Source organism: Carcharodon carcharias, chromosome 12 (assembly GCF_017639515.1).
Source record: "Carcharodon carcharias isolate sCarCar2 chromosome 12, sCarCar2.pri, whole genome shotgun sequence".
NCBI lineage: Eukaryota > Metazoa > Chordata > Chondrichthyes > Lamniformes > Lamnidae > Carcharodon > Carcharodon carcharias.
Window position 1 is genome coordinate 23,153,425 of NC_054478.1, and position 22,897 is coordinate 23,176,321.

At 45.4% G+C, this 22,897-nt stretch overlaps 1 protein-coding gene across 2 annotated transcripts in view; it reads left to right on the forward strand.

Annotated features, from left to right (window-relative positions):
- The window catches only part of sema5ba (sema domain, seven thrombospondin repeats (type 1 and type 1-like), transmembrane domain (TM) and short cytoplasmic domain, (semaphorin) 5Ba), a 389,619-nt gene extending 368,118 nt beyond the window's left edge, over positions 1 to 21,501 (forward strand). For both annotated transcript variants that reach the window (XM_041201518.1, XM_041201519.1), the window contains 4 exons: positions 10,025 to 10,174; positions 12,876 to 12,914; positions 16,073 to 16,281; positions 19,828 to 21,501. In XM_041201518.1, the coding sequence (XP_041057452.1) occupies positions 10,025 to 10,174; positions 12,876 to 12,914; positions 16,073 to 16,281; positions 19,828 to 19,980 (551 nt within the window). In that variant the 3' untranslated portion in view covers positions 19,981 to 21,501. The remainder of the gene's footprint in view (positions 1 to 10,024; positions 10,175 to 12,875; positions 12,915 to 16,072; positions 16,282 to 19,827) is intronic.
- The last annotated feature ends 1,396 nt before the right edge of the window (positions 21,502 to 22,897 follow it).

The following is a 22,897-nucleotide window of genomic DNA, read 5'->3' on the forward strand; positions in this document are numbered from 1 at the left end:
GTAGCTATGGAGAGTGATGGTAGAATGTCCAAAGCACTTTGGCTGACCAGGAATCTCTCCCACTCTCACCGTCTACCACTGGCTTGTGTTGGAAGGATTTGCAAGTTGAATTCTCAACCTGTTTATGGAAGCACCTTCCTTGGACATGAAGCCCTGGGGTGAGACTCAAAACCAGAACTTCTGGCTCACAGGCAGGGACACTACCCACTGCACCACAAGGACCTCCTTACTGCATCCTAATTTCTTTTTAGTAAGAAGAACATCATGCCATCAGGTACAATGTTATGCCTCTTGCTAGTTGGAGCTCTTTTCCCCTTCCTGTCACACTGTCACTGTTTAATTCGAGGATAAAATGAAACACCTTTGGAAAAATAAATGAAAGGAGTGTGATTCTCTGTGTGTGCCACCAGTCCCATGGCGTGTTGCTTTCCTGCTCTTCATCCTCACTCTCTAGCCTGCTCCTGCCTCTCTTTAACTGTTATGGTATACACGTTCCATCCAGATCATTTACATGGTCATAAAACAATCTCTTGTAAGGGTTTTTATGTTTGCTGAATTGTTACGCTCAGAAGGAATTGGAACACTTGTCAGTTTTCAGACTAGGCTTATACTGCTTTGACTAGAGAAGGTTAAGGGGTGATCAAACTGAGGTGTTCATAATTATTAAAAGATTGTGTGTAACCTAAAAAAAACACTCCCCCTACCTCCAAACCGAACCCACGCTCCGCACACAAACCCCGGCTTTTTAAAAGTGCATTCTTTAATGGGACTTGGGCATTGCTGGCAAAGCCAGCATTTATTGTCCTTTGCTAGTTACCCAGTTCTAAAAGGCTGTGGGCCTGGTCCAGATAAAGACTTCTCTTGAAGATTCAGAGGTATAATCATCATAAGCCTTCAAATTCCAGATTTCATTAATTGAATTTAACCCTCACCAGCTACTGTGGTGGGATTTGAACCTGTGTCCCCAGGATATTAGTCTGGGCCTTTGGATTACTAGTCCAGTAATGTTATCATTATGCCTACTCCCCCTAGTGGTTAGGAATGCCAGAAAATTGAAGCCTCCACCTAATGAACATTTGAATCTGCTAGAGAAAGTTGAGAGTAGTCTGTGATTATTACTCCTGCCTATGGCAATCTAGCTGGTCTCTGCCTAGCACAGGTAATGGAAATCAACGGTCAAACAGAGTCACTCCCCATCCTGCAACATTTTTCTGGATTACCAGTACCTGTCCTTGTTCAATGGTTTACGTGCCTGCTTCTGAATCCAGAAGGTTGTGGGTTCAAGTCCCACTCCAGAGACTTGAGCACAGATTTCTAGGTTGACACTCCTTTGTAGAACTGAGGGAGTGCTACACTGTCGGAGGAGCCATCTCTTGGGTGAGATGTTAAATGTCTGCCTTCTCAGGTGGATGTAAACAATCTGGTGACACTATTTCAAAGAAGAGTGGGGGAGTTGGCCCCATTATTCTGGTGAATATTTACCCACAATATCAACATTGCAACAGATCACATTGCTGTTTGTGGGAGCTTTCTGTGGTCAAATTGACTGCTGCATTTCCCACAATACAACAGTGACTACACTTCAGAAAGTACTTCATTGGCTGTTAAGTGTTTTGAGATGTCCTGTGATCATGAAAGGCACTAACTAACTGCAAATAAGGGGAGGTGGTGACATAGTATTGTCACTGAGCTAGTATTCCAGAGACCCAGGGTGATGCTCAATGACCCGGGTTTGAATCCCATCACAGCAAATGGTGAAATTTGAATCCAGTAGAAATCTGGAATTAAAGGTCTGATGTGGATGATGAAACCATTGCCGATTGTCATAAAAACCCATCTGGGTTCACTAAGGCCCTTTAGGGAAAGGAAATCTGCTGTCCTTACCTGGCTTGTCCAGACCTGCAGCATTTGACTCTATTAGGGATGGGCAATAAATGCTGGTGCAGCCAGTGCCACCCACATCCCATGAGTGAATAATTTTTAAAAGGTCTTTCTTGCCGTACACCTCAGTGCGTAGGAGAGCTGGGAGTGGGCCGTTCAGTCTCTCCCACTCTCACCGTCTACCATTGGCTTGTGTTGGAAGGATTTGCAAGTTGAATTCTCAACCTGTTTATGGACGCACCTTCCTTGCACATGAAGCCCTGGGGTGAGACTCAAAACCAGAACTTCTGGCTCAGAGGTTTATTCAATGAGCGTCATGGCTGATCTCAGAGACATGATAGCCGGACGTGACAACTGGATCGTCCAGTATAGAGATTTCGGGCTCATTGTCCCCTCTCCTCCAGCCTGACAAGGATCCCTAACCCCAGCTGCAGCTGCAGGGTGGGTGACAATTGACCCCATTGTGTTCACTGCTGCAGCCAGCGATGGAAAACTGAGCGCAGCAGGAAGCGGCCTCAATAAGGAGACTTGAAAAGCTGCAAGGTGACTGCTGTAGTTTTCCCCTCGTCCAAGTGCTTTATTAGAAATAATGAGATACTTTTCCAAATTACCCTCGTTAATTACGATTTATGTGCAAGAAACTCCCCTCTAGTTCCTGCAGAGAGAGGCCAGTAATTGGATAAGTGAATACCCACATGCATTTTCTTCCTGTTCTCAAACTATACAGTCTAGCCAGCAGCACCGCTGCTCAAAACCTATCCTGATTAACTTTCACGTCTCCAGCGCTCCTGGGTTGAGACTGTTTTGTATTGCAGTCCATTCGCCAGGTGTGTCCAGAATGGATTTGTTCATGAATTTTCCTGTGTGGATGGTACGAAATGCAGCAGGAGTGATTTTGGAATAGTGAGATTGTTTCAGTGTGTTCAGTCCTGTTTACAAGGGGATCAAAGGCAATGAAATAGAATGTTTTCTCTCTTTTCACCCTTTTCTTGCCCTGGTCGGTCTGAATATCTCACTTTCTTTCTGTTTGTGTGCCTCAATAGCTGGCTGACTTGTGTTTGTTTTTCTCTATCTTTTCTGCTTCTCTGTCTCATTCTCTCTCTCTCTCTCTCACTTTTTGTCTCTCTCTGTCTCTCTCTCTGGTTTTCTACCTCTTCATTTCTGCCTGGTGCTCTGTCACTCTCCTCCATTGCTCTCTCTCTCTCTCTGGTGTTCTTTATCTCTCCATTGTTCTGCCTCTCTGACACTCTCTTTTGCACTCTCTCTCTCTCTCTCTGTCACAGTTTCTATGCCTGTCTCATTCTCTGCACCTCCCTCCTTCCATTAGGAGTCTGTCTGCTGTTACCCCTCACTCCTCCTTCCTATTCACTGAGTATTTGCATACTGACCTCTGTCCACTTAATAATACAAAAGCAAAATACTGCAGATGCTGGAAATCTGAAATAAAAACAGAAAATGCTGGAAAAATTCCACAGGTCTGACAGCAGCTATGGAGAGAGAAACAGAGTTAACGTTTCGAGTCCATATGCCCCTTCTTCAGATCAGACCCTTCTTCTGTCCACTCAATTTTGCATCTCTCTCCACTGAACTGTCTCTTCACCCATCCTCGTGTCTCTTTCAAGCTCTCCTTTATTTCCCTGTGCCATTTATTTTTTTGCTTCTCCATTCTGAATTGCCCCTCTCTAATTTCCCTTTGCCTCGTCCCCCTCCCACCCCTTTTTCTTTCTGTTCAAGTTTAACCTTCTACATCAGTTCAAGAAGAAAGCATTTCAGAATAAGCTGCTAGCAATGGTTCAGTGGGTAGCATTCCTGCCTCAGGGCCTAAAGGAGAAAGTTGTGGAAAAACTCCGCAGGTCTGGCAAAACCTGTGGAGAGAGAAACAGAGTTAACATTTCAGGGCCAGTGCGTCTCTTCTTCGGAACTGGAGCTGAGTTTTTCCAGCACTTTCTGGTTTTATTTCAGATCTCCAGCATCCGCAGTATTTAGCTTTAACATCAGAGACAAAAGGCTTTGAGTTCAAGTCCCACCCCAGAGACCAGAGCACAAATTCGAGGCTGACACTCCCAGCGGCAGTGCTAAGTGAGTGCTACATTGTTGGAGGTGCCGTCCTTCAAATGAGACGTTCAACTGCACTCTGCCCACCCAAGGTGCACATAAGATATCGCACAGCACTTTTCCAAAGAAGAGTGGAGGGAGACTCTGCCTGGTACCCTGACCCATCATTTATCCCTCATTAAAAATAGATGGCCTGGTCATTATCAGATTGACCTTTGTGGGAGCTTGCTGTGCACAAAGTGGCTGCTGCTTTTCCTAAATTACAGTGGTGACTACACTTCGGAAAGTGCTTCATTGGCTGCAGAGCACTTTAGGACACCCCTAAAAATAGATACTGTTAAAAAAAAAACCCTTTGTTTTTAAGCTAGCAATGAAATGCGGCATTGCCAATGTGAAGCACAAACCAAGAACAAGAGGTGATAGATAAAGGGGAAAAACTCTAACTGGGGATGTGAAGGGGCTGCAGCTGAATGAGGCCATTCCTTTGCAACTAGTATTTCAGTGTAACCACCTGGCACTACATAGGGGGCATGTGTTTGAAACCTCAGCTGCACAGAGCTGGTAAAACAGCACTCTTCCCCTCTGGGCCAGAAGGTTGGTGTCTGAGATCCATCCTTCACCTGATGTCTTCCATCCACAGACCACTCATCGCACCCCAGGCTGCGAGGTCTTCCATCCTCAAAAGGACTGCCGTCCTCAATAAAACTGTACAGAATTGTACAGCACAGAAGGAGGCCGTTTGGCCCATCCTGCCAGTACCAGCTCTTTGGTAGAGATGTCCCAGTTTTTCCCAGCTCTTTCTCCATAGCCAGTGTTCCCACCAACACCTGAATGGGGTGCGTGGCCTGCTTGTGGCACTGTACGGCCCCTTGATGATTGACCTGTGGTTAAAGCAAGCAAGCATTTTAAAGGGAGCGTTAGTTCTGCAGGCCCTGTTTCTTCCCGGCACGGAGTGTTCCCGAGTGCCGCAGGGCTGTGGAGTTTTACATCGGATATGAGGCACCAAAACAGGAAATTCAGCCCAATCTGTCCGTGCTAGCATTTTTGCTCCACTCTAGCCTCCTCTCTCCTCATCTATCATCGCATTCCCCTATTCCATCCTCCATTATATGCCCACAGCCCTGTCATCTCTTTCCTTTTAAGGATTCATCCAATTCCCTTAGAAAACTATTATTGAATCTGTTCTCAGGCAGTGCATTCCAGAGCACAGCAGCTTGCTGTGTAAATGCTACCTCTGGCTCTTTGGCCAATTATTTTAAATCTGTGTCTAGTGGTTACTGACTTTCTGCCATTTACGCTGTTATAATCATTCTAAATTTTTAACTCTTCCATCAAATGTTCCCCCAAGCTTCTCTTCTCCGAGGAGAATAATCCCAGCTTCTCCAGGCTGCCCATATAACTGAAGTTCCTGTACCTTTCTGTCAGATGTTTGTTTTGCATCCTCTCCCAGGCCTTCCAAAAGGGCAGGGCCCAGAATCGATCACAGTTCTCCAGATGAGGCCTAACCAGTGTTTTGTAAAGGTTCAGCATAACTTACTTGCTTCTGTTCTCCCTGCGTCTATGAATGAAGCACAGGACACATATACCTCCCAGCAGACTTCTCAAACTTGTCCTTCCATCTTTACATATTTGTGTGCAACATTTGTACATATAAATGTACAAATTTATACTCCCAAGTCTCTCTGTTGCATGGGGTGGGTGGGGATCAGTGAGCTCAGTTGGCTATAGTGCAGTGCGGAGTGACACCAATGGCATGGGTTCAATCCCTGTGCCAGTTTAGGGTTTCCAAGAAAGGCTGGAACTCTCCTAGAATTGGCATTAATCTCCTAAGGAAAGGTCTTAAACCACCACAACATCAGTGGTGAAGGGAGCAGGCGCTTCAGGCTGGACTTCATCAAGACAGTGCTTCCTTTCCTCTCTGCTGTGTCTGCTTGGTTTGCGCCATCTTTAACACAGGTAGCTGATGCTGCAGGTATGGGGTCTGTGCCTGCACCCTCAGTGCTTGTGGTGTCAACAATCATAGTCACCTCTCACACTCGAACACTCGGCCAGTTGCCTTGGCTGCAAGAGTATGAACTGCCTGAGTTTGGTGACATTCCTCACAAAGCCTTGGCCTGCTGCTCTGAGCCAACTGAAAAGCGCAGGCTCTGTGGTAACTGTGAACTCACGGCAGCAGTTGTCAGTGACTCCATCCAGAGCAGCCACACACTGTTCCTCAACAGCCCATGACTGGAATCTGCCCACACAACATGCCTCCAGCTCCAGCAAGGACAGGCTCAGGTGGAAGGTGGAAGTAATATTGTTCATATGTAATTAGCCACTATTGAGTTCAATGTAATGAATGTCAGGCAGAATTTACAGGAACAGCGTGACTATGTTCATTTAGTGGTACCCTCAAGCTGTAAGGCACTGTCTCTCTCTCTGATGGAGAGAGATGTCCATGGTCCCTTGTGGGCTATGGCTAATTACCTTACCTCCCTGTTGCTACCTCTATCAGACTCCCTCTATGTTCCTTCACAGTCTATTGCAGTCGTTCTCATTATTCATTATATTTACAAGTTTCATGTCATCCACAAACTTTAAAGTTATGCCCTGCCTACTCAAGTCTAGGTCATTATTATTATTATTATCAAAAAGAATAGTGGTCTTTATGCTGACCCCTGGGTACCACTATCACAAACAGGCTGAAAAACAACATTCACCACTACTCTCTGCTTTCTGACCCTTGGGCAATTTCATATCCACACAGTTCACTGCTTCTTTAATTCCTTGGGCATTAATTTTGTCAGCACGTCTACTTTGTCAAATGTCTTTTGAAAACCTGTGCACGCAGCATCGAGTACACTACCCTCATCAAGTCCACGACCCTCATCAAGTACACTACCTTCATCAAGTACACTACCCTCATCAAGTACACAATCCTCATCAAGTACACTACCCTCATTAAGTACACTACCTTCATCAAGTACTCTACCCTCATCAAGTATACAATCCTCATCAAGTACACTACCCTCATCAAGAACACTATCCTCATCAAGTACACAATCCTCATCAAGTACACAATCCTCATCAAGTACACTACCCTCATCAAGTACACTACATTCATCAAGAACACTATCCTCATCAAGTACACAATCCTCATCAAGTACACAATCCTCATCAAGTACACTACCTTCATCAAGTACACTACCCTCATCAAATACACTACCCTCATCAAGTACAATATCCTAATCAAGTACACAATCCTTATCAAGTACACTACCCTCATCAAGTACACTACTTTCATCAAGTACACTACCTTCATCAAGTACACTACTTTCATCAAGTACACTACCTTCATCAAGTACACTACCTTCATCAAGTACACTACCCTCATCAAGTACACTACTTTCATCAAGTACACTACCTTCATCAAGTATACTACCCTCATCAAGTACACTACTTTCATCAAGTACACTACCTTCATCAAGTACACTACCCTCATCAAGTAAACTACCCTCATCAAGTACACAATCCTCATCAAGTACACTACCCTCATCAAGTACACAATCCTCATCAAGTGCACAATCCTCATCAAGTACACTACCATCATCAAGTACACAATCCTCATCAAGTACACTACCCTCATCAAGTACACTACACTCATCAAGTACACAATCCTCATCAAGTACACAATCCTCATCAAGTACACTACCATCATCAAGTACACAATCCTCATCAAGTACACTACCCTCATCAAGTACACTACCCTCATCAAGTACACTACCTTCATCAAGTACACAATCCTCATCAAGTACACTACCCTCATCAAGTACACTACCCTCATCAAGTACACAATCCTCATCAAGTACATTACCTTCATCAACTCTCTCCACTACTTAATCAAAGAACTCCATCAACTTAATCAAAGGTGATTTGCTTTTAACAAATCCTTGCTGACCTTTACTTATTAGCCCAAAAGCCAATTAATTTTGCCCCAAGTTATTGTTTCCCCACAGCAAATGTTGGGCTGAATGGCCTGTAATTTCCAAGTTTAGCCCTCTCCCCTTTTACAAGTAGGGGTGTAACATTTGCAATATCCAGTCCTCTTACCACTCCCTGCCCCTTGTCCAGAGAGGATTGGAATATCCTGGCCAGAGCCTCTGCAATTCCCGTCCATACTTTCCTCAGGACACTCGGATGCAGCTCATCCAGACTGGGTCATGTTTCTACTTTTGAGTTCTGCCAACTTTTTAAGTGCCTCCTCTTTATCCACTTTTATCCTATCCAATATCACGACTACCTCCCTTACTGCTACATCGGCAGCACCCTGTCCTTTAGTGAACACGGATGCAGAGCACTTACTCGGTACCTCATGAATAACCCTTACTTGGTGCTGATTTGGCTTACACTTCCATTGGATACTCTTTGACAAACTATACGTTTATAAGCATTGAGGTTTCCTTTTATCTTAGCCATTAATCCATTCTCATACTCCCTCTTTTCTCATCTTATTCCATGTTCTTCCGTGTTTTCTATATTCACTTTGATTCCCTAATGTGCCTTACGTTTGTCATAAGCTTCCTTTCTTTGTCCCATTTTAATCTCTATTATGTCTTTTGATAGCCTCGGAGTTCTGGCTTTGGATGTTCTTCCTTTCTCCCTTGTGGGAGCTTGTCTATTCCATTTCTGAAACATCTCCTCTTTGAAGTCCTCACATTGTTCGATTGCTGTTTTACCTACCTATCTTTGATTCTTTGCCTGACGTAACAACAACAACTTTTATTTATACAGTACCTTTAACATAGTGAAACATTCCAAGGCGCCTCACAGGAGCGTTATAAAACAAAATATGACACTGAACCACATTAAAAAAATTCGGGCCCGTTGGCAAAAATCTTGGTCAAGGAGGTAGGTTTTAAGAAGTGCCTTAAAGGAGGGAAGCGAAGTAGGGAGGCCGGGAGAGAATTCCAGAGCTTAGGGCCCAGGCAAATGAAGGCACGGCCATACATGGTGGAACGGTTAAAATCAGGATGCTCAGGAGACCAGAACTAGAGGAGCGCAGGTATTACAAAGGTTTTGGGTGTGGAGGAGATTACAGAGATAGGAATGGTTGAGGTCATGGAGGGTTTTTGCAGAAGCACAGAGTTGTAATGGTGCAGAAGGAGGCCATTCAGCCCATCATGTTTGCACCGGCTCTCTAAATGGGCAATTTGGGCAGAATTTTCAGTTCGGCAGGAGGGCGTGGTCAGCGGGTCCGGGACCGGCCGGAGAACGCTAATTGGCCAGCCAGCTTGAAACGTGCGCTGAGAGGCTCAGCATTGATGGGGCGGGGGTGGGAGGAGGGCGAGCTCTGAAGTCAGTGTAGTGGGGGGCGCGGGCGAGCGCTCACTGAGCTGGAGACCTAAACAAACTAAACTAGTGGTCACAGAAACCAGGAAAAAAAGTGTCCAAGCTTCATAATCGGTCAGCTGAAAATGTAGCTTATGAAAATGCTGTCCACATAAAATAATTATTATTTTGATTTATCACGGAAACCTCATCCCACCCGTTTCCTGAAATATGCAAAGGCCCCACCTGGCCAATTTATCCCCCACCCCCCACCCCCCCCACCGCCAACCATGACATTGGACAGGCAACGAAAAATCTCTGTTAACTGTGCCGTCAATGGGCTTAATTGCCCTCTGAATTGCCCTCTGAATTGATGGCGGGTGCACTTCCAAGCTGAGCTCATGCCCGTCGACTGAACTATTGCGCGAGTGCGCATTGATGCTGGGGTACGCGCCCGACGTGATCACCCTCTCTTTCACGCTCGAGCAGGTTGGGTGCGCGTCTGCCCACTCAGTGAAAAATTCTGCCTTCTGACTTGGTGCCATTCTCCTGGCTGTTTCCCACTCCCTTGCGCATTGTTTTAAAAAATCAAGCCAAATAGAACAATGATCATCACCACTTTTGAGTAATCCATTTGTAAGCGAAGCAATTTCAGACGTTCCTGAAAGACGGAAGAAGTTTGTGAGATGCTGGAATGTTCCTTCTTGAATGTAACATGATATTAGACGATTGATTCCATTCTGTTGGAGATTAAAAACATCGTCTTCTGATTTGAAAGGTGGCTGGTCAGTGTGGACTGAATGGAGTCTGTGCAATGAAGAGGACGCACAATTTCGCAGTCGCCGATGTGAGTTTCTCAATCCAGGGCCAACGCAGTGCGTGGGGAACAGCACTCAGTTCCGGCAGTGTCTCTACAATGAAATTCCTGGTAAGCATAGCAGTGAACTGACCCGTGGCGTTCCATGGAACAGTGAAAATTTAGTATTAGGGAAAGGAGATGCTTATTCACCCTAGCATCCTCCACAGACACTGTTGGCAGATTTACCTGGCATCACATCTGCCCTCACTCAATGCCCACAGGGGTAAAATACCAATGGCCACTGATTAGCATTAGATCCAGGGCCTTTAGCTTATTCCCCCTCCTCACTACCCAACCCCATGATCCTCCTCCAGATGCCATGCCCTAAGAGGGCATTGACAATCATGTACTTCCATTGGATTGGTCCATGATTGTGCTTGGCAAAGTACTGCAGTGGTTTGCTTTTGTAGTATGGCTGACCAGGAAATTCTCCCACTCTTACCACCTGCCATCAGGTGTATTGGAAGGATTTACAGGTTGATAGTCAACCTGTTTTGTCACATAACGGACACAACTTCCATGGCCATTAAGTCCTGAAGTGGGACTTGAACCCAGAACTATCTGGCTCAGAGGTAGGGACACTACCCAATGCACCACAAGACCCCCAAGCTAAGGGTGATGCTGCCCATTTTGACATCCCTAGTATCACCCTAGCTGAGATCCAATTCCATTCTTAACCGGATATTCATTTGACCGCTTCAAAAAGAATCATTAACAGCTCACTGGTCATCCCGATAATTCAAAGTAAGGTCTCCACTGACAGACCAGCCAAGCTTGAGATTCGATAAACTGGCTAGCATGCCTCCCTCAATGATTACCGCCGATTAACCGAGCACTCATCTCGTTGTTAGATATGGTGTCAGCCATGGCTCAGTTGGCTCTTGCCTCTGAGTCACAAGGTTGTAGGTTTAAGCCCCACTCCAGAGTCTGAGCATAAAAAATCAAGGCTGACCCTCCTAGTGACGTTGTCGGAGGTGTTGTCTTTAAGATGAGACTTTAACCTGTGACACCTTCTGCCTGTTTTGGTGGATATAAAAGACCCCATGGGAGTATTTCGAAGAAGAGCAGCAGTGTTCTCCTTGACATCCTGGTCAATATTTATCCCTCAACATCACCAAAAACAGATTATCTGGTCATTATCACATTGCTGTTTATGGGGGCTTGCTGTGCTCAAAGTGGCTACTGGGCTTCCTACGTTACAGCAGTGACTGCACTTCATAAGTACTTCATCGGTTGTATCTCACTTAAAGACGCCTGGTGATTATGAATGGCAGTATATAATTTTCTTTTATATATCTTTCATGGGATGTGGGTGTCACTGGCAAGGCCAGCATTTGTTGCCCATCCCTAATTGCCCTTGAACTGAGTGGCTTGCTTGGCCATTTCAGAGGGCAGTTAAGAGTCAATCGCGTTTCTGTGGGTCTGGAGTCACATGTGGGCCAGACCAGATCAGGTAAGGGTGGCAGATTTCCTTCCCAAAAGGACTTAGCAAACCAGATGGATTTTTACAACAGTTGATAATGATTGTTATGATCACCATTCCTGAGACTAGGTTTATATTCCAGATTTTTTAAATTGATTTTAAATTCCACCAGCTGCCATGAGTTTTAAACCCATGTCCCCAGAGCATTAGCTTGGGCCTCTGGATTAGTAGTCTAGTAATATTGCCATTATGACACCATCTCCCCCAATGCAAGGCTTTTTTATATGCACTTGAGGTGATATTATCTATAGAGCTATTGACCTAGAGCTGGAAGGCAGAAGCCTTTTTCTTGGCCAGTATGAGCCCGATGGGCTGCATGGCCTCCTCCTGTGGTGTAAATCTTTCCATGGCTCACTATAGTCTACAGTGGGATCTTGCTGTGTTCAATTAGCCAACAATAGAGACTGAGATTCAGAGTTATTTGATGTACTCTGAGAGGTCATTTCTGTGAGAGGGGATTACACTTTAATTTCTTTCTTTAATTAACCCAAGCAGCAAAGGAAACATGACCCCATCCACTTTTAGCTAGCGATAGCCCTATGGACTGATGGTGTGTAGGAAGCCTGTCACTGGGGTATCATTGTCCTTTCAAGGAGAGAAGGTTTCTGTTTCGGGCGATGGGTTCAGATGTGGCTATTCCCTGGTGCCCTTCCCCTGGAGAAGGGGTTGATGTGACTGAATGGCTTATAGGCCACTCCAGAGGGCAGTTACGAGTTAGTCATGTCAGTATGGGTGTGACCTAAAGGCTCAGAGCAGGAAGGATAGCAGGTTTACCTGCCCACGGGGCTTTAGTAAACCAGTTGGGTCTTTACGACAATCCGACCACTTCACGGCCACATTGATACCGGCTTTCCCCTTTCCAGATATTTTTGACTGAATTCAGCCCTCAAACAGCCGTGGTGGGATTTAAACTCTCAGTTTCGGGACTCGCGTATTGCTGAAAAAAGAGACATGTCAAAGCTTTTCGTCTTGCACTCATCAGGACATCCGCAAGGATACCAATGTAAGGGCAAAACAACATTCTTTTCCCCTTATATTGTTATTCTTGCAAGTGTCCTGATGAGTGCAAGAGGAAGAGCTTCAACATGTCTCTTTTTTCAGCAATACGCGAGTTCTGTGCTACCAAATAACTAGTCCCAGGATTGTTAGTCCAGGCTTCTGAATCAGTAGCCCAATAACAACCACTACACAATTGCGACTATTGATTGTCATTATGAATCTACCTCAGTTTGGGATTTGAAGTGCTGCATCTTTGAGGTTAAATATTATTATTTTTCTCTCCTGCAGTGATTCAATCGGCGATTGGGAGTGACAGCAGTTGTGGAGGTTAGTCGTGATAATGCTCAAGAAAACTGCTTTTGAGAGAGTCTGTTGTGGCCTGAAAGATTGTGGCATTTTTTGGAACCAAATGTTGAGATTTCACCTCTCTATAATAAATCATTCCCCAGGATATCATTATCTCCCTTTTGCAGCTACTTGGCTATCTCCTAGTTCAAACCGTATAGAATCATAGAATGATACAACACAGAAAGAGGCCACTTCAGTGACATTCAGTGGCATTACCATTGCTGAATCCCCCACTCTCAATATCCTGGGGTTTACCAGAAACTGAACTGGACTAGCTATATAAATACTGTGGCTACAAGAGCAGATCAGAGGCTAGGAATCCTATGACGAGTAACTCACCTCCTGACTCCCCAAAGCCTGTCCACCATCTACAAGGCACAAGTGATAGAATACTCTCCACCTGCCTGGATGAGTGCAGTTCAAACAACACTCGAGAAGCTTGACACCATCCAGGACAAAGCTACCTGCTTGATTGGCACCTCATCCACCACCTTAAACATTCACTCCCTCCGCCACCAATGCACAATGACAGCAGTGTGCACCATCTACAAGAAGCACTGCAGGAACTCACCAAGGCTCCTTCAACAGCACCTTACAAACCCACTTAAGAGGGACAAGGGCAGCAGATAGATGGGAACACCACCCCCGGAAGTTCCCCTCCAAGCCAGACACCATCCTGACTTGGAACTATATCACTATTCCTTCACTGTCACTGGATCAAAATCCTGGAACTCCCCCCACTAACAGCGCCATGGGTGGCTCACCGCCACCTTCTGAAGGGCAATTAGGAATGGGCAATAAATGATGGCCTAGCCATGGATGCCCACATCCTGTGAATGAATAAATTTTAAAAAAATGGAAACTGTGCTGGTTCTTTCGAAGAACAATCCAGTTAGTCCCACACTTCTACTTTTTGCCATGTCACTATAATTTTTTCTCTTTCAAGCATCTATCCAATTGAAAGCTGCTATTGAATCGCTATTCACCACCTTATCAGGCAGCGCGTTCCGAATCCTAATCACTCAGTGCGTTAAGAATTTTTCCTCTGGTTCATCTGTCCCATCTGGTTCTTTTGCCAATCACCTTACAACTGTGCCCTCTGGTTATCGAGCCTTCAGCTCTTTATTTACTCTGTCTAAACCCTTCCTGATTTTAAACACCTCTCTCAAATCTCCTCTTAGCCTTCTCTGCTCTAAGGAGAGCAGTGCCAGCTTCTGCAGTTTATCCAGGCAACTGTAATCCCTCATCCCTAGAACCGTTCTTGAATGACCCCTCTTTAAAGCCTTTATGTCCTTCCTAAGGTTTGGTGCCTAAACTCAGGCCCAGTATCCAAACTGGGACCAAACTAGTGTTTTCTACAGGTTCGTTATAACTTTGTGGTTTTGTACTTTGTGGCTATATTTCTAAAGCCCACAATGTCATCTGCTTTCTTAAATGCTCCACATTCCCAGGTAAACCGTTGTCTCTCATGTCCAGGTACATCACTAATGTGTACCTGAGGATTGTTAAAGAGTGAGTACTGGGGACAGTAATGTGTACCTTACAGGGAGAAAACTTGGAGACAGTAATATGAAGCAGAGCATTTAGAAACTCATAGTAAAATCAAGCAGAGCCCACAAGGTTTTGTGAAAGGGAAAGCGTGTTTGACTAATTTATTAGAGTTCTTTGAGGATATAACATGCAGGGTGGATAATGAGGAACAGGCGAATGTAGTGTATTTAGATAGTGTGTTTAGATTTCCAAAAGCCATTCGACAAGGTGCAACATAAAAGGTTACTACAAGAGATAAGAGCTCATGGTGTTGGGGGTAATGTATTAGCATGGATAGTGGATTGGCTAGTGAACAGGAAATGGGATAAATGGATCATTTTCAGGTTGGCAAACTTGAGTGTCACAGGCATCAGTGTTGGGGCCTCAACTATTTACAATCTATATAAATGACTTGGAAGAAGGGACTGACAATATTGTAGCCAAACTTGCTGACAATATAAAGATAAGTAGGAAAGCAAGTTGTGAGGAGGATGCAATCTGCAAAGGGATATAGATAGGTTCAGTGAGTGGGCAAAACATTGGCAGATGGAGTATAATGCGGGAAGATGTGAGGTTGTCCACTTTGGCAAAAAGAAATAGAAAAATAAAATATTTTCTAAATGGAGAGACTGCAGAATGCAGCAGTACCGAGGGATCTGGGTGTCCTTTTACATGAATCACAAGAAGGGTTAGTATGCAGGTACAGCAAGTAATGAGGAAGGCAAATGGAATATTGGCCTTTATTGCAAGGGGGATGGATTTTAAAAGGAGTGAAGTCTTGCTACAACTGTACAGGGCCCTGATGAGACTGTACCTGGAGTACTGTGTACCGTTTTGGTCTCCTTACTTAAGGAAGGATATACTTGCATTGGAGGTAGTTCAGAGAAGGTTCACTCAGCTGATTCCTGGGATGAAGGGGTTGTCTTATGAGGTAAGGTTGAGCAAGTTGGACCCTGTACTCAAGTTGGAGATTAGGAGAATGAGAAGGTCTTATTGAAGCATATAAGATTCTGAGGGAACTTGATAGGGTAGGTATTGAGAGAAAGTTTCCACTCATGGGGGAATCTAGATCAAGGGGCACAATTTCAAAATAAGGGGTCTCTCCCATTTAAGACGAAGATGAGGAGGAATTTCTTTCTCTCAGATGTTGTTAACCTTTGGAATTCTCAGAGAGCAGTGGAGGCTGGGTCATTGCATATATTGAAGGCTGAGTTAGACAGATTTTTGATCAACAAGGGAGTCAAGGGTCATGGGGGGACAGGCAAGAAAGTGGAGTTAAGGGCACAGTCAGATCAGCCATGACCTTGTTGAATGGCAGAGCAGACTCAAGGGACTGCTAATTTGTATGATCTTAGGTGTACCTGAGGATTTAGTTACAGAGGCAGAATTAGGAGACAATGTTATGTACCTCAGGATTGAGTTACAGGTTGAGTTACAGGGTGTCACGGGGAGGTGGTGATGCTTCCCCACAGCAACATGTCTTTGGAGTTCGATGAACAATAGCTCGATGGTGTGGTAGCATGTCTAAGCTGTTTTCCAGTGTGGCTTGAAGGTTGTGACTTTAAATCCAGTGCTTCTCTGAAGTTCCTAACCATTCATTCACCCAGCCTTTAGCGTCTACCATCTGATTGCCACCGGAATCTCCTGCTTCCTGGGTGCCACCCTCATCACCCTGCTGATCTATGCATATTGCCAACGATGCCACAAGCAATCTCAGGAGTCTACGGTTATTCATCCAACCACTCCCAACCACTTGAATTACAAAGGCAGCAGTCAGGGTAACAAGAACGAACTCTACAATCCAATGGAGATCAAGGTAATGGGGATTTGCACTTGGTGAGTTATTCTAAATTTACACGTCCAGTCTCTTAACTAGGGCAGGAATGTTTGTACTTTTTAATTGTGTTGAGAGTGGCATTTTCCCTTCTGCTAGGCCCTTCATTCTTGTGCTGAACTGTGGCTCTTGGTGAACAAACTCCATTTGCTCACTCAGGCCCTGTAAGATCAGAGCTTGTTGTTTGCTCTTGTGTGTTATGACAAGACCTAGTCTTAGGCCAGGATTTTTGGAATGGCCGGGGTTTCCTTTCCCGCCAACCGAAGAGTTGGTGGGAAACACATTCCTACCGACACTGTCCATCCCGCCGCCCTTTCACGCCCCAACGAGCGTCAATTGGCTGGAAATTGGACTCCCTGCCTCAGAGAGCTCCCGGACAATCTGATTGGCTGGCAGCTCTTTAGTCACTGCAGCGCCAGAAGCTGCAGTGGACAGGACTGGGAATGCATGCAGCCCCTGGAGCCTAAACCCCGGGATTCTAGGAAGAGGTAAGTTTTTTTGGGGGGGGGGGGAGGGGTCATCTCAAGGCATGGAGGGTAGGGGAGACGTTGGGGAGAGGGTGGAGAGCGGGGATTGGCGTGTTGGCCAGAGAGACGAGGGTAGGGAGCGAGGTCCTGCAGTTACCGAACTTTAAGGGGAAGGGGCTGCTGATGGAGACCACCCCCTCACCCTTCCCACCCAAGGTCTGAACCTGATCATTTTTGGGCTCCCCCCAAACTCTGGAATTCCTCCCTTCAGCCTAAAAATTGAGGCAGGGCAGGAAATGCCCTTAAGCGATCAATAATTGGCCACTTAAGGGCCTCAACTGGGGCAAAGGTGGGTGGGCCAGGTAAGACTTCACCCATCCCTGTGTAAAATTGCAGTGAGTTTAGGGTGGGCGGGAACCCAATGGGAAGCCCATCCGGGGAATTTTATGTTCGCCCCACCGTCTACAAACCTGGCAGCGGGTGGAGCTTAAACTTCTGCCCACAGAGTCAGTTACAGCAGAGAAGGAGACCAACTTGCCCATTGAGTCCATGCTGCCTCTCTGTAGAGCAACCCAGTCAGTTCCATTCCCCCACTCTATCGCCGTAGCCCTGCAAGTGTATTTCCCACGCACCCATCCGATTTTCAAAATCGGTGATCGTCTCTGCTTCCCCCACCCTCGTAGGCAGCAAGTTCCAGCTCATTTTCACACTCACTGCCTTACCCCCACCACCCCACCATATCTCTTACCAAAACCCTAAATCTGTGTCCCCTGGCCCTTGCACCATCAGCTAATGGGAACAGCTTTTCTTTGTCTACCTTATCTAACCCTGATATAATCTTGGACACCTCTGTCAAATCTCCCCTCGATCTCCTTTGCTCCAAGGAGAACAATCCCAGCTTCTCCAATCTCTATCCTTGTGACTAAAATTCCTGATCCCTGGAACCATCCTAGTAATTCTCCTCCACACTCTCTCTCAAGGACCCTCACGTCCTCTCGACCATATTCTGGAGTTAGGTTTTATATCGTTAACGACTGCACGCAGCCCATGGTGTGTCGATCGCTGTCAACACTTGGGATCTTAACAAAAACAGGGAATAGCTCATGAGATCAACAATTCGCCATCTTGCACACACAGTCTGATAGAGCATTGGAAGCAGATTTGATCATAACTCTCAAAGGAGAAATGGTTAATTACTTGAAGGGATACGCTTTCATTGTATGGAAGCCACATGTCCCCATTGAGAACTCACTGACCCATGCAGGCTGTGTATTAGCCTTCAGTGCGAGAAAAAGCCTGTGAGGGTTGGGCAAGGGCAAGATTGGGTTCTGCAATGATGGTCACCAGAGTCGAAAAACCCATCAAGGCTCAATCTCCAGATCTCTCAAACAAAGAAAGGTCAGGCGATCGAGATTTATGTTCATGGGACTGTAGCACAGGATGAGCTTCCACCTGTAGGAAGGGCAAGGAGACAGGTGGGTGAGGGCTGTGGACAGCAGCCTCCATTTCCAATGGCATTCCACAAGCCCTACATGAAACCTTCCTCACACAGGGCTGGTACAGGGGCCCTCAGTCCATTTTCAGCTAAGCAAACAATTTTCTGATGGAGGGAGGGAGCGCGGTTTAGAAGGGCTATCGGGGGAAGGGGTCCCAGTTGGCTCAGTTCACTAGACAGTTAGATCAGGTCAATGCCAACACATTGGAGTTCAATCCCTTATTCCAGCCGGGGTAACCTCAGGGCCTGCCACTCACCACACCCATGGCAAAAAAATGACAGCATTTCGCTGTGGGTCAGAAAATGACCACTAAGGGGGCCTGCCTCCATGCAGAGAGCTCAAAAAGGAGGTGGGGGAAAGAACAGCGGCAGTGGAACCAATCAGTTGGCTCTTTCAAAGAGCCAAGGTGGGCTGAATGGCCCCTTTCTGTGCATATGAGATTCTACGAAATTGTTGAAAAGAAACCAGACTGCCGATGAGTTTGGTCTTTTTTTTTGAGTGGGGGAGGAGTGGAATTTGCTTGCAGTAATCCTGTTTATAATCAAGGCATCAAATCTGATTTATGCTTTGTTTAAACTGAAGTTGGCTAAAAGCCAGGCTTATTATAAAATTCCTGCGCTAATCTTGTCTCCAGCATGATGGGTTTTATGGATTAATGCACTAGGCATTGTAAATGTATTATAAAGGAATAATTAGCTGCATAGACTTATTACAGATAAGCAGAGGGTTCTGGTAACCTTCAGACAGCCAATGGAGCCTAGATGGGTCAGTGAGTTCTCAATGGGACAAATGGCTTCTGTGCTTGCCGCACCCATCACACTCCCTGCCCTGACCTCCAGTTATAGTACTTTAACTGATGAGGGAGTTCAGTTATCTGGAGAGTCGATAGACGCTGGGATTCTCCGCCTTAGAACAGTCATCATAAACCTTATTCAAACTGCGCACTGCATTTTATTTAACTTATACACATTGTTATTTACCAGTTGAAAACTTAATTTTCACTTAAAAGGTGGTGGGGAGAAAGGTATCAGCGTTCAATAAATCAACTGTGGCTCAGTGCTTTAGCGTGCTCGCTTCTGGCTCAGAAAGTTGTGGACTCAAGCCCCACACCAGAGACTTGAATGCAAAACCTAGGCTGACACTGCTAGTGTCAGTACCGAGGGAGTGCTGCATTGCCGGTGGTGCCATCTCTCAGCTGAGACATTAAACTGAGAGGTGCGCCCTCTCAGGTGGACGCTGTTTTTGAAGAAGAGCAGGGGAGTTCTCCTTTATCCCTCAAACAACATTATTAAAAAAAAAACAGATTATCTGGTCATTTTTCTCACTGCTGCTTGTGGGATCTTGCTGTCCACAAAATGCCTCGGCCTACATTTCAGCAGCCAGTACACATCAAAGATACGCCATTGGCTGTGAAGCATTCTGAGAAGTCCTGAGGCAGTGAATGGCGCTAGATAAATGCAACTACTTATCTTTTCCCTCTTAAGTCAGCTAAGGAGCAATTTGCTTAAATTCCCTGATGTTGCTTTCAACCTAAAACATTTATTTGGCTTTTTATTTTACCCCAGACGCTGAACAAAAACAATTTGATTCCTGATGATCGGAGCAACTATTTCTCCTCTCTACAGCAGACAAATGTGTACACCACAACGTACTACCCCACCACGCTGAATAAGTATGACTACAGGCCTGAATCCTCACCTGGCAGAACCCACACCTAAAACCCTCCGAGTGAACTTCCCCTGGAGACGGTGTTTAGGAACGAACCAGAATGGATTCCTGGGAACAAAGCGTAACCATAGCAACATCCGTAGTTGAGTCATAGCATCAGCCAATCACAGTCCAAATTTTGTGGAGTCCTTCATTAACGATTTGCACTTCTTCAAGATCCACGGTCCAGCCATCAAGACTTGTTTATGACTTATAAGGAACGAAGTCTTAGTAAGCAATGGATTTTTTTTTTCATAATAGACTCCCTGACGAGAAAGACTGAGCAAAGCTTCATATTCAGGGAGAAAAAAAAAATTGACAAACATGGCGGAAACAAAATGGCCTCCGCAGTGGCCGAACAATACAGCAGTTGCCACAGCAACGTGTTGCCTCTGTGAAGCTAGATTTCCTGAGGATTTCTTCACAGAGGTGGTTTTGAGAATGTGACCGTAGCATCTGGATACAGAAATACTCCTTCGCTACTGAGGGGATGTTATTTTTTATGTCATTCAAAAGATTACTTTTTTTCTCTTTCTCCCCCTTCAGTATTAATTTTCAGATGTGTACCATATGGAGCCTAACAGTAGCAAAACATAGTTTCACATTGTATTTACAGCACGGAAACAGGCCGGATGGTCCAACAATTCCACGACAGTGTTTATGCTCTGCTTAAGCCTCCTCTCAACCTCGTCCATCTCACCCCCCCCCACCGCCAACAACAGTTCAAAAAAAACCCCATCAAAATGTTCTTTATTTTTTTAAACTGATTAGTCACTTTTACTAAGTCCTTTGCGTGGCTTCAGGTTTTGATTGTTCCTTTCTATTTTTGTCCTTACTTGGCATTCCCAGAATCGGAATTTCTGCACTTTTAATGAATTTGTATGGAGCGCAGCCTACAGATGCTTAACAGAGGACTTCCAATGGTCCGTTCACTGATGTTAGTCACCAAGTTTAGATAGGCTCGAAATTCCTTTGGTCAGCAAACAACTGTTAAAATAATTTGGAGCGAGTCCTTTGGTGGCTCAACGCTATTAATTTAATGCGACTAGTTTGAATGGCTTGATTGCCTCATGTATTTATTACTGGCAAATTTAAGCTGCACCACCACTTCATCTTCTCCATCAGAAAGTTTAGCTTGAAAGAATTGTTCTAGGGTGCAAGGGCGATGGAGAAATGGGGCAGAGGGAGTCAGCAGCTGTAGCTGTGGAACATTTCACATATACCAATGTAGCTGAAGTATGAGATCCTCCTAGTTCATAGAGTTATACAGCACAGAAACAGGCCCTTCGGCTCATCGTGTCTGTGCTGGCCATCAAGCACCTGTCTATTCTAATCCCATTTTCAAGCACTTGGCCCATAGCCCTATATGCTAATGGCGTTTCAAGTGCACATCTCAATGCTTCTGAACTGTTGTGAGGGTTTCTGCCTCTACCACTCTCTCAGGCAGCATGTTCCAGATTCCAACCACCCTCTGGGTGAAAACATTATCCTCAAATCCCCTCTAAACCTCCTGCCCCTCACCTTAAATCTGTGCCCCCTGGTTATTGATCCCTCCGCTAAGAGGAAAAGTTTCTTCCTATCTACCCTATCTATGCCCCACATAATTTTGTAAACCTCTACTAGGTACCCCCTCAGCCTTCTCTGCTCAAAGGAAAACAACCTTAGCCTATCCAGTCTCTCTTCATAGTTATCCTGCCTGGTTTGAGCTCGACATCTGAATTCTTTTTCATTGTTTCCCGGGATGTGGGCTAGGCCAGCATTTTTATTGCCCTTGAGAAGGTCGAAAGGTGGTGGTGAGCCATCTTCTTGAACCGCTGCAGTCCATGTGGTGTAGGTACAGTGCAGTTAGGGAGGGAGTTCCAGGATGTTGACCCAGCGACAGTGAAGGAACGTCGATATAGTTCCAAGTCAGGATGGTGAGTGGCTTTTGGAGGGGAGCTTGTCATAAAATTGCCCTGGCTAGGACAAAGGGTGAAGGACAGGGCGTTGGCAGTGTCTCAGGAGGGGCCTGTCTTAGACCGGGCTTCAGGTGTATTGTTTGTCATGTGAACTGGAACTTAGATGGTTAGATATTTGTTCAGAAAATCAAAAACATTCCCTTTACCCCTAGGCCGCCCTTGTCCTGTCGAGCTTGGCAGAAAAATGCAGAAGAAAGTTCTGTTCAAAGTTTTACTGAAACACATTTCAGAACTGGCCAGTGTCCTGAGCTCGAGCTACAAGCTCCCTGTGACTAAAGTCCCTTTGGTCAGCTGGGGCCAACTTCAGCTCATTTCCTTTTGACCTCCTGCTGCAAGTTATTTGTGTCTGATGTAAATTGGAAGCTGGACCAGTCCAATCATGATCGAAAAGCATAACCATGCCTTGTTAATGCTGTGACGCTGCTGTCAAGTTCTGATGACTCACCTGCTTTTCCAAGGAACCTTCTGCTGCCGATTACGGTCAAACCTGTATTTCTGTCCATCAATTATAATGAAAATCAAACTTCATATAATAACTCAACCAACTGGGTTCTCCTAAAGGCTGGCGGGGGGAGTCTGAATTTTCCTAAATGACATGATGAAAATGTGTGTGTACTCATAGGCAGCTATAAAATTACCTGCATGGTACATGTCAGAAGTGAAAAGAATCACTTGCCAATGGTGATTGTTTACTCCTTCTTAATGGAAACCCCTGCCTTTTACACCATCGTTGCAGATTTCTACACTGGGCTTCTCTCATTTCACTATGGCTTGACCACATTCAGTGAGCTGCGGATTTAAACTGGTGGCAGCTGTCCAGGACCCATATACAATAGGATGCATTGGGGGAGTTGTTTAGCGGATTTTGCTAGATAATACATGTATGTGTGCATGAACGGACTTTCAAGGTTATCTGAACAAGGGACACATGAATGCACATGAAAAGCTATAACTCACATCCCTGTTTTCA